General features: G+C 39.7%; 1 protein-coding gene across 1 annotated transcript in view; it reads left to right on the top strand.

The window, feature by feature from the left end:
* Nucleotides 1–16,715, top strand: part of TTC39B (tetratricopeptide repeat domain 39B) — a 124,898-nt gene that overhangs the window by 84,860 nt on the left and 23,323 nt on the right. Inside the window, 7 exon segments of the mRNA XM_030292952.1 lie at nucleotides 5,672–5,777; nucleotides 7,167–7,232; nucleotides 8,747–8,855; nucleotides 9,757–9,824; nucleotides 9,914–9,973; nucleotides 11,414–11,575; nucleotides 12,439–12,530. Of these exon segments, the coding sequence (XP_030148812.1) occupies nucleotides 5,672–5,777; nucleotides 7,167–7,232; nucleotides 8,747–8,855; nucleotides 9,757–9,824; nucleotides 9,914–9,973; nucleotides 11,414–11,575; nucleotides 12,439–12,530 (663 nt within the window).

Genomic DNA, 16,715 nt, shown 5'->3' with positions numbered 1-16,715 from the left:
TTAATGTTTAGTTTTGAGGGAGAGAGAGAGAGAGAGAGAGAGAGAGAGAGAGAGCGCCAGAACATGAGCAGGGGAGAGCAGAGAGAGAGGGAGACACAGAATCTGAAGCAGGTTCCAGGCTCTGAGCTGTCAGCAGAGGTTGATGTGGGGCGTGAACCCACAAACAGCGAAATCATGACCTGAGCTGAAGATGGACGCTTAACAGACTGAGTGACCCAGGTGTCCCAATTCAAGTAGTCTTAAAATGGCACAAACATATATATCAATGGAATGGAACAGATAGAGTTTTGAAACAGACTCTGTGTGTGTATGTGTGTGTGTGCATGCATGTATTTTTGCATACACAGACATTAACCTGGGAATTAAAAATATGTGACATTCATATATATATATATACACATTCATATATATATATATGAATGTATGTATGTATGTCTTTCAAAACAGTGGGAAAAGATGGATACTTTAACAAATGGTTTGGGGAAAATTGGTTCTTCATTTTGGAAAAAAAAATATAAAAATAAATTCCATGTGGATTTAATATTAAGATATATTAAAAATTTTTTTAAATGTTTATTTATTTTTGAGAGAAAGAGCGTGAGCAGCGAGGGGCAGAGAGAGAGGGAGACACAGAATCTAAAGCAGGCTCCAGGCTCTGAGCTGTCAGCATAGAGCCCAGTGTGGGGCTCAAATTCATGAGCTGTGAGATCAAGACCTGAGTTGAAGTTAGACACTTAACTGACTGAGCCACCCAGGATCCCCAATATTAAAATATTTTTATTTATTTATTTATTTATTTATTTATTTATTTATTTATTTTAAGGATATTTAAAATTTTTGTTGATGTTTATTTATTTTTGAGGGAGTGAGAGAGCATGAGTGGGGGAGGGGCAGAGAGAGAGGGAGACACAGAATCTGAAGCAGGCTCCAGGCCCTGAGCTGTCAGCACAGAGCCCGACGCGGGGCTCGAACTCACAGACTGTGAGATCATGACCTGAGCTGAAGTCGGATGTTTAACCAACTGAGCCACCCAGGCGCCCCTAAAATATTTTTAAAAGAGTACTAGTGAAAATAGGAAAGTATTTTTTGTAGTCCTAAGGCACTAAAGCCATTAAACTTTTATTAAAAATTTTTTCACTTTGAAATAACTTCAGAATTTTTACAAAGAATTTTTATGTGTTCTTCATTCAGATTCACCAATGTTAATATATTTTTTAAAGAAAAAAATTTTTTTCTGGGGCGCCTGGGTGGCGCAGTCGGTTAAGCGTCCGACTTCAGCCAGGTCATGATCTCGCGGTCTGTGAGTTCGAGCCCCGCGTCAGGCTCTGGGCTGATGGCTCAGAGCCTGGAGCCTGTTTCCGATTCTGTGTCTCCCTCTCTCTCTGCCCCTCCCGTGTTCATGCTCTGTCTCTCTCTGTCCCAAAAATAAATAAACGTTGAAAGAAAAAAATTTTTTTAATGTGTACTTAATTTTGAGAGAGAGAGAGAGAGAGAGGGAGAACACAAGCAGGGGAGGGGCAGAGAGAGAGGGAGACACAGAATCTGAAGCAGGCTCCAGGCTCTGAACTGTCAGCACAGAGCCCTAAACGTGGCTTGAACCCACAAACCTTGAAATCATGACCTGAACTGAAGTTGGACGCTTAACCGACAGCCACCCAGACGCCCCACAAATGTTAACATCTTTTAGAACTGCAGTATAATTATTAAATTCAAGAAACTAACGTGGGTACTAACATTTACCCAGATTCCTCTAATTGTCCTATCAGTGTCCTTTTTCTGGTCTAGAGCTGAATCTGAGATCAGAGATGTTGCATGTAGTTGTTATGTTTCTTTAGTCTTTTTTAATCTGAAAGAGTCCCTTAGTCTGTCTTTATTTTTATGACCTTGATATTTTTGAAGGATACTGGGCAGTTATTTTGTAGAACATCTCTCAGTGGGGACTTATCTAATATTTCTTATGATTAAATGCAGATTTTGCATTTATGGCAAGAATACCATGTAAGTGATATTGTGTCCTTTGTAGTGTATCGTATCAGTAGATACATGATGTCAATTTCAGAAGCTTTTCTGAGTGTGACATAAAATCAGGAACCATAAAAGACTGACTTGACCAAATAGATGTTTAAATTTTCGTCAGGGCAAACTATACCACAATAAAATATGCCAATGGAAATGTGATCCAAAGGCTCAGGGCAGATGACAGTGTGACGAGCTCATAAGTTGGTGGGAGTCTAAGTTGATACAAGTTTTTTGGAGGATGTTTGACAGTATATCAAAATTAAGAAAGTGTATTGCCTTTGATCTCAGAAGTCCCTTGTCTAAGGATTTATCCTAAGGACAGTTGTGATAGATTAACTATAGTTATGGTACTTGATGTAGGAAAAGTACTTAATGTATAAGCACACTTTTAGCAGCACTGTTTATAATATGGAAAATTTGGAAACAAATGTTTAACAATAAGAATCTGGTTAAATAAATTATCCCATAGAATAGAATAATACGCGCTTGTTAAAAAAATAAGGTAGCTTTCATGCATTTTCATGGAAAATCAGCAATATAACCTATATAACGTATATGCTATATGATCCCATTTGGTTTTTAAATATCGCATTCTCACTAACACATAAAACCTCCTAGAAGGTTATGTACCAGGCTGTTAACAGTGACCATCTCTCTGCGGGATAGTCATGTGGAGGCACTCACACCTTCTCCACGTATTTGGAAATTTTGTAACAAGCATCTGTTATCAGAAAATACAACATTTATATTTTTATCAAAGAAGAAAAGAACTCTGACCATTTTTTCTGCCTCTTGCCATCCTACCTATATTTTGATGTTTGAGTTTTTAATGCATGTGCCTGAGCTTGTAATTATCTTCTTATATAATGAAATTACATGCTTCCTGTCATTTTGAAATTTCCTCTTTCACTTCATGTCACAAAATATTAGGTCATTAAATATTTTTAGTTCATCATGGATTTTAATGGCTATATAGCATACCATTATGTGGGTATACCATATGTGTGTATGTATAAAGATATACACTCATGTGACTGACTTCTTAATTCATTTTCTGTTTTTGCCTATTTAGTTTGTTTATACATTTTCATTATAAATAGTAATACAGTATCTCTCCTTATAGGTAAAGTTTTGTGTGTATCCATGCTATTTCCTTAGAATAAAATTGGATTTATTGGGTCAAAGGTATGCATGTGTTTAAGATTTTTGGTTTATATTGCAAAATCATTCTGAAAAATAATTAGGTCGACAAACTTTTTCTAAAAGGGCTAGATGGTAAATATGTTAGGCTTGAGAGTCCTAAGATCTCTGTTGTAACTACTCAATTCTGAGACTGTAGAGTATAAGCAGCCATAGACAAAAAATGCATGAATGGGCATGCTCAGGTTCCAATAACTTACCAATCTCTGTACTATAACCACCTTTTACCAAAGCAGATGAATATGTCTATTTGTTTTTTTCTTTGCCAACACTGGTTTTCCATTAAAAAAAATTAAAATAATGCTTTATTATCACAAAAGCAGAATACATATTGAGGAAAATGGGAGAATGTAGATGAACAAATATTAACACACACACCCCATATTCTTTTCACCAGTAATAATGGCTGCTAGTATGTTAGTATGTATTCTTTCAGAATTGTTCCTATACAAATGTAAAGATATATGTACTTTTTATTTTTTTATTTTTTATATGTATTTTTTAATGTGCGTACTCTTTTGTAACCTGCTTTTTCCTTTTTTTAAAAAATTTTATATATTTAAGTATTCTCTATACCCAGTGTGTGGCTTGAACTCATGACCTTGAGATCAAGAGTTGCACAGTCTTATGACTGAGCCAGCCAGGTGCCCCATAACCTGCTCTTTTACTTTTCGATGTCAATAAATCTTCATTTGGTGTAATAATCTATCTTCACATTTTACTAGTTGGCCCCAAATTTCTTTTACTGCTGGTGTGTCTGTATCAGGATGCAACCCACGACTGTCTACTGCATCCTGTGTTTGTGTCCATTAAGTCTCTTTTATTCTGGAACAGTCTTTCTATTCATGATGGTTGTTGAAAAGCCCAAGCCAGTTGTCCTGCAGAATGTCCCATGGATTTGTTTGATGGCTTTTCTGAGTTTCCATTCAGGTTGTTCTTTGTCTTAGTCAGCTCAGGCTGCAGAACAAAATGCCACAGACTGGGTGGCTTAAACAATAGAATTTTATTTTCTTGAAGTTCTGGAGGTTGGAAGTCCAAGATCAGGGTGCCAGCATGATCTGGTTCTGGAGAGAGCTCTCTTTCTGGCTTGCAGACAGCCAGGCCACCTTCTCTCTTGGCCCTCACATGGCCAAGAGAGAGATAACCTCTCTCTTCTTTTTCTTCTATGACCACCAGTCTTACCAGACTAGGACCCCATCCTTTAATTAAGGATTTTTAGACCTCCTAAAAATTCCTGTCTTCAGATATCCTCACACTGGGGCATAGAGCTTCAACATAGGAATTTGGAGGTGAGGTGGGGGGAGGGGTACATAACTAATTCAGTCCACAGCCTTCTAGCTCCTTTTATTTCCTGTAAACTGGAAATGAGATCTGTAGGCTTACTGGATTCCAGTTAAATAAATTTGGCTAGAATACATCATAAATGAAGTTGTATGCTTCATAGTTATATCACACAAGGTGATACATAATATCTGGTTATTTCTTACTACCTTTTAAAAATTTATTTGTCAGTTTGGTAAGCAATTCCTGTTCATTACCAACTTTTACATCTTTATCATTGTTTTATTTAAAAAAAAATTTTTTTTAATGTTTATTTATTTTTTTTGAGACAGAGACAGAGCATGAACGGGGGAGGGTCAGAGAGAGGGGGAGACACAGAATCCGAAGCAGGCTCCAGGCTCTGAGCTGTGAGCACAGAGCCCGATGCGGGGCTCGAACTCACGGACCGCGAAATCATGACCTGAGCCGAAGTCGGCCCCTTAACCAACTGAGCCACCCAGGCGCCCCTATAGTTTTAATTTGCACTTCTCGGATTAAGTATGTGCCTTTTGAACATATGAAAGGGAGGGGGGAAGTGCATAGAAAAGAAATTAATATGAGAAACCTAAAAGATTTGCTTGGACGGAATAGGAAAAAAAGACAGATGTGCAATTTTGATGGAACTTGCTGTCCTTCCTCAGTCTTCCTATTGGCAAGCTCTAGAATTTATTTGGTCTGAGATCATGGTGATCACACTGAAATTCACATCTTTTTGGCGGTAGCATCTCAGTCCTTCGGTGGAAAGTAGGGTTGCTGAAGTGCGCACAGCAGCCGAGGGATGGAGCACATCTAGGAAGGCTTCTGTGCAATATTGCTGGAGAGCTGTGAGGTCACAGCCCTGTGGTCCTGTGGCTCTGGAGTCATGCTTGCTCACATTCCATCTCTGTCTTGCTTTCAGCCCAGAAAGATGGGTCCTGATAAACAGTGTAGAAATGGGTGTGTCCGTTTTTCCTTAATGACTATTCCCCAGGTGGCCTTCAGGTTAAACTCAGCATAGCTGCCTCCATTTAAAAGTTGTCTAGTATTTTGGTTAATGACAATTACTTTATCGTGCATAAGTGGGAAAGTTGACTTAACGTGAATTTGCAGAGTCCTAGTAAACTTATGCAATAACATTTTTTCTTCAATCTAGAGAATGTCTTTCTATCCTGCATGTAATTCAGAAGAACAAAGTTGAGCAGCAGTTCTTCTATGAGTTTGAAGGGGGTGTCAAGCTTGGAATAGGTGCCTTTAATTTGGTAAGTAAATAATTATAAAGCCACCAGAAGCCTTTGTAAAAGAACCTAAGATGTTCAGCGCCTTCTCTACTGCGTGTGAACCTCTACCTGGGTTTGGTTGACAAGTAGCTAGAGTGCGATCTGTTTTTCTGTGTTGTGACCTGGTGGCGACTTTGGCCAGCATGTGTGGTAACGTTCTGCACATGCTCAGAGTCGTTTTGGATTGTACAATAGGGGAAGCGTGCAGCACTTGAATGGGTTAGTAACAGTTTTGGTAAGAAGGAGCTTGGAATCTGGTTCTGTTTTCACATCAGAAATACTGTTACTTTAGCAATGGTGGCTCTGGAATTGGAAATAGGTGAGGCAGCAGTGATATACCTTGAGGAGCGATTATGATGCTGTGAGGGAGACAAAGAGTTTGAGTAGATATTGTCAAATTGTAATATATTATTTAGGGATTTTGATATTTGTCAAGGTTTGATTAGAATTGATGAGAAAGTCAAGGGGTAAAGGAAATAGTACACATAAGTATGTATGTCACCATGGCCTCTTTGTTCATGAGCCCATTGGTCGATGATGGGGGTGCCTGGAGAAAGAGGCTGACTGGTCTCTGTAGAACAGGTCATCTTATTCATCTGGTTATGAAAATCCTCCTCTGCTCAGGTCAGGCTTTGGTGAACATTTACATGGGACACAAACATCTTCCCTTTTTTTTTTTTTTTGCTCATTCAGAGAGGACTGTACTCCTCCCTAGACCTTTTTGTCATTAATTTCCCAGTGATACTGCTTCCAAATCCTTGAACGTCCAGCTAACTCTTTGGCTTCAGCCTGTGAGTCTGTAGAGAATTGCGCATGTGGCCATCTCTCCTTCCAAGCAAAGGGAACTAACAGGTGCACCGCTCGAAGTCCTGCACTGGCTGGCTTGTGCCTCCCCACTGCTCCTCAGGGTGGTCCTAGAAAGGGACCGCAGGACCGTGCTATTCACTTTTGGGTGATGCGCGCATGTTATATGGAGTTCAGCAGACTTGCTTTCTGGGAAAGGAGGTTAAGAGAAACCTTATTTGGAAGTGGGCCCTGAGGGAGTGCCTTCTCACCGCTTCATCATTCGACATAAAAAGAGCATGTATTCTTTAGAGCGTCTGGAAAAGGCCAGGGTTTTGTTTGTTCGTTTTGTGTTGTTTTTAAATTTTTTAGGTTCATTTTCTTCGCAAAATGAAATTAATTCACAGGTAGTGATTACTGTATGTGCAATATGTGATGATTGAGGTATGTACAGTGGTTTAAAGTTGGATCTAGTTTTTCATATTACTGAATTATTAAAACTTAAAGTTGTTTGGAGGTGAACATTTCTCTATAGTTAGATACACTAACAAATAAGTATGCTTGTATTTTTTTTTTTTTTTCTTGCAGATGCTCTCCCTTTTACCAGCACGGATTATCAGACTACTAGAATTTATAGGATTTTCTGGAAACAGGGTACAAATTTAATTTTATCTTAATTTTGACAGGGAAGATGCAAACATTATTTGTTGGATACGAAGGAATGCAATACATCCTCATAACTAGTGTGACAATTATTGGCAATTTGTTTGCAGGATAGTAAAGAGCCACTGGGGTCTTGATCATACTTTTCAGAAGTCGAGATGGTTTTTCTATTGAAAGTTAAAATTTTTTATCTTTGTTACCTAAATTCTGGAATTCAAAGTTATGTTTTACTAAGGTTGCTGCTTGCTGGACTTTAGTAGTCTTGTGTGGTTAGAATATGCTTCTTTAACATTTCAGCAACCCTAGAGTGTTCTGTAAAACCAGGAAATTAGGCTAGATTTCCATGTCTCACATTTTATGATTCACACGGATCAAGTATAGTTGTAGTATTTTGGGTTTCTTTGTACTTTTACAAGTTTCATGACAAAACTAAGGAAATTTGTTTTCCATGAGTTTAATTCATTATGTTGTTTCTTCTTCTTCTTCTTCTTCTTCTTCTTCTTCTTCTTCTTCTTCTTCTTCTTCTTAAGTTTACTTAATTATTTTGAAAGACAAAGAAAGAGGGGAGGGACGGAGAAAGAGAGAATCCCAGGCAGGCTCCGCACTGCCAGTGTGGAGCCTGATGTGGGGCTTGAGCTCACGAACCCATGACCTGAGCTGAAACCAAGAGTTGGATGCTCAGCTGACTGAGCCACCCAGGCGCCCCTCCCTCGTTCATTATATTTCCATGTGCTTGCTTCATAGTGTATGACATTTATTAAATGTAATACTCAATATGATATTACCAGGGTTGTCTTATTGCAAAAGCTGTCCCTGTTAGTAAAGAGGGCAGGTTTTGAGAACTATATGGGAACAAGTATAAGAAACTACTATTTTTTTCCCCCAAACAGGCCTTGTACTTTTTTGTTTCTGTGCTTCTGCTGGTCTCTATTTTGGATGTCCTCCCTAGCCACCATCCTTCCAAATAATGTTCTGTTGAGATCCTCTCCATCCATTAGGTTTGAGAGAAATGTCAGCTGTTCTCAAACTTTCCCTTATTCTCTCCCAGTGAGGCTCAAGTATTCCTAACCCAGAATCATTTACTTACCCACCTTTTTTATGACACTCACAATATTTTAATACAACTGTGGGTTCACGTAGCATTTTGATGGAAAGATCTTTGACGACAAAACTGTATTTGTTCATGCCAACCATAATGCCTTGCACTTAGATCCTCAATATGTTTTAATAAATCAATATTCTTATAGGAGAAATACAACATTTCTATGAAATGAGCACTGCCTTTATCCTCTCCGTAGAATCACATAATAGAAAGAATTTGTGAGATTATCTTAACGCCAGTTTAAAATGTGAAGTTTATTTCTAGTTAGGCATTACCCCTTTCTAAGCTCTTAAAAAATAAAGCCTGCTTTCACGGAGTGGGGAGATAGGTGAACACTCGGTAGTGTCTGAATATGATTTTTCAGTCATGCACTGTCCTTCTGAAACGCTTTTACTTCCCACAGGAGTTGGGGCTCCTGCAGTTACAGGAAGGCGCGTCAGGAAGAAGCATGAGGTCCCCACTGTGCTGCTTAACTATTCTAGCTTTCCACACTTATATCTCCCTGATACTTGGTAAGGACTGTGCCACATTTTATGTCATTGAAAGCTGATTATCTTTCGTCTGAGTAAGTAAAACATTGAGGTTGTACCCTTGGTCCAACCAGCATAACAGTTGATTATACTTTAGTTAAAAAAATTAGAAAAAATATCACTAAAAGCTAGTAGTTTATTTTTTAAAAATTTTTTTTATATAAATTTTTTTAAATGTTTTTATTTATTTTTGAGACAGAGAGAGACAGAGCATGAGCAGGGGAAGGGCAGAGAGAGAGGGCAACACAGAATCTGAAGCAGGCTCCAGGCTCTGAGCTGTCAGCACAGAGCCCGACGCGGGGCTTGAACTCATGGACTGTGAGATCACGACCTGAGCCAAAGTCGGACGCTTAACCAACTGAGCCACCCAGGCGCCCCTAAAAGCTAATAGTTTATATCTGCTTACTTTTTTTCTCTTTTTTCAGTAAAACTGGAAAATAGTGACATTTGTCATAGTAACATTTGGCAGAGGAGGTGGAGGGTTTCTTTCACTGAACTTTTTTATCTGTTTTCCTTAAAAAGTTGTATAAAGTTTGCTTAAGGTGATCTATTTTAACATATTCGTATTAGATTTCTTTTTGCATAGAAGATTAAATGTTTGGCTAAGATAAGTTAATATTGCTATTAAAACCAGAAAGCCCAAATAGGACTCAAAGACAGCTCCTTCCATTCTTAAGAATTAGCCTGTGCCAGAGCTTTCTTAAAGTGAAGTCAGAGATGGGACTTGTCTTATTTTATTTCCCAAATGCAAAATTGCCAAATTAGCAGTTTTTTATCTTTTCCACGATTAGGTGTTTGCTAGATCTTAATGAAATTTGGAGAATTACTTGTAAGTATCTACCCTGTTTTGTGAAGACTGAGGCTTTTCCTATTGAATTTCTAGGTACAGGAGAAGTGAATGTTCTGGAAGCCGAGAGTCTCCTTGCACCCTTCCTCCAGCAGTTTCCAAATGTATGCTAGAATTTCAAGTGCATGTTTCAACCATGACCAGTCAAGCAGGGCTGACCACTGATTGGTCTGTCTTCTTCCTTTCTCCGCAGGGCTCCCTCATGTTGTTTTATCATGCCCGGATAGAGCTGCTGAAGGGAAATGTGGAAGAGGTAATTTATTTTGGGAGAATAACTTGGGGAGTTGTCTGTAAGGTGGAGTTGCATTAGACTCATTCTATATAAGTAGATTCAGCTGTATGCACTAGGCAGAAACAGAGAAAAAATATGTTATTTTTTATGCCCGATTTTAATTTGGTATATGCATCTACTGTATATAAATTACTGAATATAGTCTATACTTACACTTTAAGTACATGAGGCAGTTCAGGGTAGACTATGCGAAGTACAGGTGGGCACATTTAAGGGGTTTTCAAACAATGTCATCAGTTTCTGTATTACATATTGACTTTGGAAGCTAGCCCCGGCATAACATACAACTTCTCCTTCACTGTATGGTACATACTCCTCATCAAAGGAAAGTAGTTACTGACTCTCTTGAAGAAGAGGAGTGTGGAGCTTTTCATATAAATATACTCACAAATAATTTTCTTCCACGTCAATGAGGTCAAACATACGCATTTTTCTTTGATTTGTTTTTTTTTTTTCTACTTACAATGCGTCTTGGATTTCTTTCCAGGTCAGTATATCTAAATCTCCTTCATTCTTTTTGATGGCTGGATTTTATTCCATGAGATGGAAATATGATACTTAGTAAAGCAGTCCACTACTAATAGACATTTGGCTACTATAAATAATGCTCTTGTAACCATCATCATGTGTATGTTTCTGTGCACAGGTGTATTTATATAAGATAGATTCTGATAATCAGGATTCCAAAGTCAAAGATGTTTGCATTTTAATAAATTTAGCCAAATTGCCCTTCTAACTTAAGGTTATTCCATTTAAACTCCTATAAAGATGTGAAAACACTTGTTTCTTGTGCACTTTGGCAACTCTGGACATTATCTGTTTTGCTTTTGCCCATGTCATGGCCAAAATATGATAGTTTAATTTTTAAATTTGTATTTTTTAGTTTACAAATTTTTTCATATGTATGCTTGTCACTTGTATGTCTTTTTCTCTGATTTACCCATTCATATCTTTGACTGTTTTCCCATTGAGTGGTCTTTTTCTTAAGGATTTTATAAAATTGTTGTATGCTAAGGGTTAATTCTTGGCCAGTTGTGGATATAGTGATATCTTCTCCCAGTCTGCCTTTAACTTTGTTTAAGGTATATTTTAACTTCTGGAAGTTCTGACTTTTATTTTCAGCTTTTTTGTAAAGGACTTCTGCATTTTATATCTTACTTGGGAAGGAATGTCACTACTCCCACATTATAAAGTTCCACAGCCGCCTCAGGAAGCTAAATCAAGAGGCAGAACTTAATTGTATCATGGCATGTAGGGAAAGGAACATATATCATCACATTGAGTGGCTTAATGAGTTATGCTTTTGTTCTTTTTGTACAAAGTGATTTATGTATTTTTCCATTAGGTTATTACCTCCTTGTCTAATATCTGGATGATCAGCTTTATGCAATTGACTTATAGGCACAAGAGATACTTCGAAAATGCATTTCAGTTCAAGAAGAATGGAAACAGTTTCACCATCTCTGTTACTGGGAGCTGATGTGGATTTATGTGTTTCAACAAAACTGGATGGAGGCATATTACTATTCCGATCTGCTTTGCAAAGAAAGTAAATGGTCCAAGGTAAAGTGCTATGCTTTCATTGATGTTACCTGTTTGCTAATAAGTGTCCAGGATAATTTTTGTTTAGGACTGTTTGTTCAGTAGTATGACATTAACATTATTTTCTCAACTTAGAGGTTTGTTGGAGGAAATAGGCATTAAGTACCTACTGTTTATAAGCACTATCCCTCAGCACTACATGCTCTAAAAGCCATCCAAACAGTCCTTTTAAACGAAGAAGCTTTACCTCTGAGGATGAAGTGCACTTACATTTAAAAGTTATTAAATATCAATAGCCTTTGATAATTTTTCTGTAGATTTTATGATGCCCTTATGACAAAGCTCTTCTTCTTTTTTTTTAATGTTTATTTATTTCTGAGAGAGAGAGAAAGAGACAGAGTGCAAGCAGGGGAGGGGCAGAGAGAGAGGGAGACACAGAATCCAAAGCAGGCTCCAGGCTCTGAGCTGTCAGCACAGAGCCCAATGCGGGGCTCGAACTCACAAACTGGGAGATCGTGACCTGAGCTGAAGTCGGATGTTTAACTGACTGAGCCACTCAGGCGCCCCAAAGCTTTTCATAATTAAAATTAATTCTGATCTATTTGTGAGAAGTTGGGAGAAATGAGGTGCATATTTCTTGTTCATTCTGTGATCTTTCTCACCCATGAACGTGACAGTTGTATAATAGGAAAATGGTCAAAATTAACTGAAAGGTGTTACTCTCAATAGGAACAGCAGTATAAGACTTCATTTCCTTTTATTTCTTTGATGGCTTTTTAAGTATTACATCTAGACAGTTTGCAGGTCGTTCCTGACTTGCAAGAGAGAAATGTCATGTACCTAGAGATGCCCTATAACCGGCTGCTTTTCTTCTTTTCCTGAAGGCAACGTACGTATTCTTGAAAGCTGCAATTTTGAGTATGCTTCCAGAGGAGGATGTCGTAGCAACTAAAGAGGATATAGTAATCTTATTCAGGTAAGCAGGGCACCGTTGCTGTAACGGGGATCCCGAACACCTCTTTCTTTTCCCCTAAGTGCCCTCCCACGCGTTACCTTCATGTTTTCTTTAATTTCTACTCATTCGATGCAGGGACCCTTAGAACCATATTCATAGAAGGTCTTTTGTGAGCTAATCTGTTTAACTTCGTTTAGATAAGTATCCATAAATCATCTGTAATCTTACTTTTGAGCACCTTCTGTATGAAGGATACCGTGTGAGGTGCTGAATAAACAGGCGTGGCTCCTGTCCTTGGGTTATGATCTTGTAGTGGAACCAGACATCAATGAAATAGTCACGCAAATAACTGCAAACTTACAATACCTGAGTAATTTTTTTCTTCCTACTCTTCTTGCCATCCCATCTTAGTAGCTCTGTAGACTCATCCTATTTTTATCCAGCTGTTACATGTTGATGTCTTAGAGCCTCAACCTTAGGAAATCTCAGCCAGGCCAAGTTTACATCCCTAGTTCAGATTTCCTGACTGAGCTCCAGACCTGTATATCCAGTTTCCATTTGCCCCCTTCACTTGGACATGTGAAAGCATTTTCAACTCACCATGTTCTGTCTTCCTGAGCAAACCTGGTGTTCTTTCCGCTCGGGGTGACTGAGACCACAGTTAGCAAGCCAGAAGCTGATAATAACTTGCATTGCCAACAGGACCCGCTATCCCCGGCCCATCCCCCAATGGGAGGAGAAGTGTGTATAAGAAGGTAGAGGCGCGAGTGTGAGGTGGTGTCTGAAGGTGGAGGAGGAGCTGCTGGGGCAGCAGGGACTTGCAGTGATACAGTTTCAGACCAGGGGAACAGAAACCAGAGGTGACCCTGCTACAGGAAGGAGCACTGCACATTAAAGAGCTAACCACTGGGTGTTGTGTGGAAACCAATTTGACAATAAATTTCATATTAAAAAAAATGAAGAGCCAAAAGGTGATATTTGATAGGACATTATGCTACATTTTATGTACACTTGACCCTCGAACAACATGAATTTGAACTGTGTGGGTCCACCTACACGCAGGTTTTTTCTTTTTTTCTTTCTTTTTTTTTTTTTTTATAAGTAAAGTATAATACTGATACTGTATTTTCTCTTATGATTTGCTTAGATTTTCTTTAGCCTACTTTATTGTTAGAATATGGTATTAATACATACAACATAGAAAATATGAGTTAACTATTTGTTATCAATAAGGCTTCTGGTCAGCGGAAGGCTATTAGTAGTTAAACTTTGGGGGAGTCAAAAAGTTAAGGATTTAAAAAAATTTTTTTATTGTTTATTCTTGAGAGAGAGAGAGCATGTGTGCGCAAGCAGGGGAGGGGCAGAGAGAGGGGGTGACACAGAATCCGAGGCAGGCTCCGGTCTCTGAGCTGTCAGCCCAGAGCCCGACATGGGGCTCGATCCCACAAACCATGAGATCATAAACTGAGTCGAAGTTGGACGCTTAACCAACTGAGCCACCCAGGAGCCCCAATTATATGTGGATTTTTGACTCTGTGGGGGTCGGTGCCTTTAACCACCCCCCATGTTGTTCAAGGGTCAGCTGTATATAAGTCAAAAGAAAAGAAAGGTCACGCGTGACTCAAAATACATCTCACAACACACAATATTCCATTTAAACACAAGACAGAGGGACAGGATCCTCGGTAACCCTAGCAGGGGCTGATAACGTACTCGAGTAGAGGTGGAAGTCAGACTGGAGGTGGCTGAAGAGTGAATGGGACATAGGGAAATGTAGAGTTGAGTATAAATGCATCCCTGGATAATTCTGACTATGAAGGGGAGGGGAGAGAGAGCGTTGGTAGTTGGAGGGAGATATCATGACAGAGAATGTTTTAATGGGAGAGTTGTGAGCATTCTTAGAAACCACTGGGAAAGAGCCAATTGAAGAAGAGAAGTTACACATACAAGCAAGAAATGGGATAATTGATATTTGTAAGTTTGCTGAAAAGGCAGGAGGAGTTCGAATCCAAAGCACTGATGGCATGGTTGGTTTTATTTAGGAGGAGGACCAGGTCCTCTACTGGATCAGAAGGGAGGAAGCCCAGGATAGGTGCAGAGGCAGGCAAGCTTGTGTGTTGTAATATGCAAGGAAGGGTTCTCCATCTCCTAACTTGTGTCTTTCTTTACAAAGGAGGAGTCAAGGTCATCTATTGAAAGAGGGAGGAGTGGGCTCGAGGTGCGAGGGGGATGGAGAGTGTTCGGAATCAATTGTTGCAGAGAGCGGGACAGTGAGGTGGTGAGAGAAACACTGTAGGAGGAATGGCAGGTAGCACAAGGGCCCATCTGAAGGCGGTGCTGATGAATTCACGGAGATACCCGTCAGCTCTCACTGCAGGTGCAGGGAAGAGGCACACTGAACATCAACCAGAGCTGGGTTTCTGCCAGGTGAGTGTAGCGACTAGGCAGAGGACAAGGGAGTTTAGGTCTGAGGCCATTGAGTGTGGCCGTAAAGGACAGGGCGATCTAAGCAGGAATATGGAGGAACAGGGAGAGAGAGGGAGACTGCGGATAGGGAAAAAGTTGAAGGGCAAGTAGACTGAAGGTCTTACTAGAGCAGCCAAGTTAGAATGAAGAGAAGGGTATTCAGAGTGGTGTGCTTGGGTTTGTGCTTTGAGTAGAAAAGTTGCAGGTGATGAAGTGGTGTTAAGATATAACTGCGGGGCCCGCTGGCTCTGGTAGAGGGGAGGAGATGAGCCCTGGAGATGAGAAGGTTAAGAACAGAGAAGCCCTGCTACATTCTTCAGACATAACTAACGACAAAACCTTTTACGAGGAGTACTGCATTCTGTGCCCACGTTATGAGAAATAACATCTTAGCCGAACCGTCAGACTTGTCACAGCAGATTTCAAGATACGACTAGGACCGCTTTTTCATCTTCTTTTTGAAAGCTCTCTTTGAACATAGGACCATGTATGCTAACTGTAGAATCAACCTCAGTGGAAGGCGTGGTATGAAAAACACCACCTCTTACTGGTACAATGCGTGTCCTTGTTTCCCACAAACAACAAAAGGAATGGAATGGAATATTAAGATACAATGAAGTCTTTTAAGTCTGTCTTATTTCTTCCACCTCAGAGTGAATTTTCTTCATATCAAAGTAATTTCTGTGAAACATGTAATCAGTCTCATTTTCAGGAGAAAGCTCGAGGCCTGCTGTATGACAGCATCTAATTTGTCAGGACAATGAGAGGAGAGTTGCCCAAATGAGCATTTTCTTCATACAGCCTGTGCAGTGTTCAAACCGTGCGGTCTCCTGTGCAGTACATGCTCCTGTCCTCCGCCCTCAGCCCCCGCCTCACATTTCCACCGCTTCTTCCACTGATGTGACCGAACATCAATCCAATCATGAGCATTCTGCCTTGAAACTCCTATCCCCAAGTTGTGCCCAGAAATAACCGAACACAATCTTGTCCTCTTATTGTAGTATTTTGTCTCTTGTTTCATCTTTTCTTTCAGTGATGTAATTGGATATTTCCCTGAGCAGCAGCCTGTTGGATGCACTTACAAATTTGTGTGTAAGAAAGTGCTCTGGGAACATGGGGTCTCTCCATCCTATGCTCATTTTTATGGGCTTGCGAATTTCGCAGTTGGGATTCCTTAGACTTTTAAGAGGAAGTTTGTAAACATGGTGCACGACCTTAGCTGATTATTTTCAAAATAACCAGTGTTTGCTAAACTTTTGCTCAGGGTACGTTAGTCGACGGCTGTGTTTGAGGCATATTATCTTGCAGATCTGTGCCATAGCAAATAGGTAGGAATAGGTAAGAATAGATAGGAATAGGAAATGTACCATGCACACTTTTCCTTTCCCTGGGCATCCACAGTGTAAGTAAATACTTGGGACTCTTTCCTGCTTACTTATGAAGATTGCCAATTTTATATCTAGATTTCTTTGATTGTGTTTGATAGATTAAGACATGAGCTAAGTTAACTAGAGGGAAGTGTGTGTCAATCAGTGGTTCTCACATTTTTTTTAACTTCATTTATTTATTTTGAGAGGGAGCGAGAGCACGCGAGAGCGTGCATATGCATATGAGTGAGTGGGGAGGGGCAGGGAGAGAGGGAGAGAGAGAATCCCAAGCTGGCTCTGCCCTGTCAGCATGGAGTCCAAGGTGGGGGGCGGGAGGGGGGGGGGCTCAGTCTCACGACCATGAGCTCATGAC

Source organism: Lynx canadensis, chromosome D4, assembly GCF_007474595.2.
Source record: "Lynx canadensis isolate LIC74 chromosome D4, mLynCan4.pri.v2, whole genome shotgun sequence".
In the NCBI taxonomy this organism is placed as follows: Eukaryota; Metazoa; Chordata; class Mammalia; order Carnivora; family Felidae; genus Lynx; species Lynx canadensis.
The sequence above is the reverse complement of the archived record's forward strand: the minus strand, read 5'-3'. Positions and strand labels throughout refer to the sequence as shown.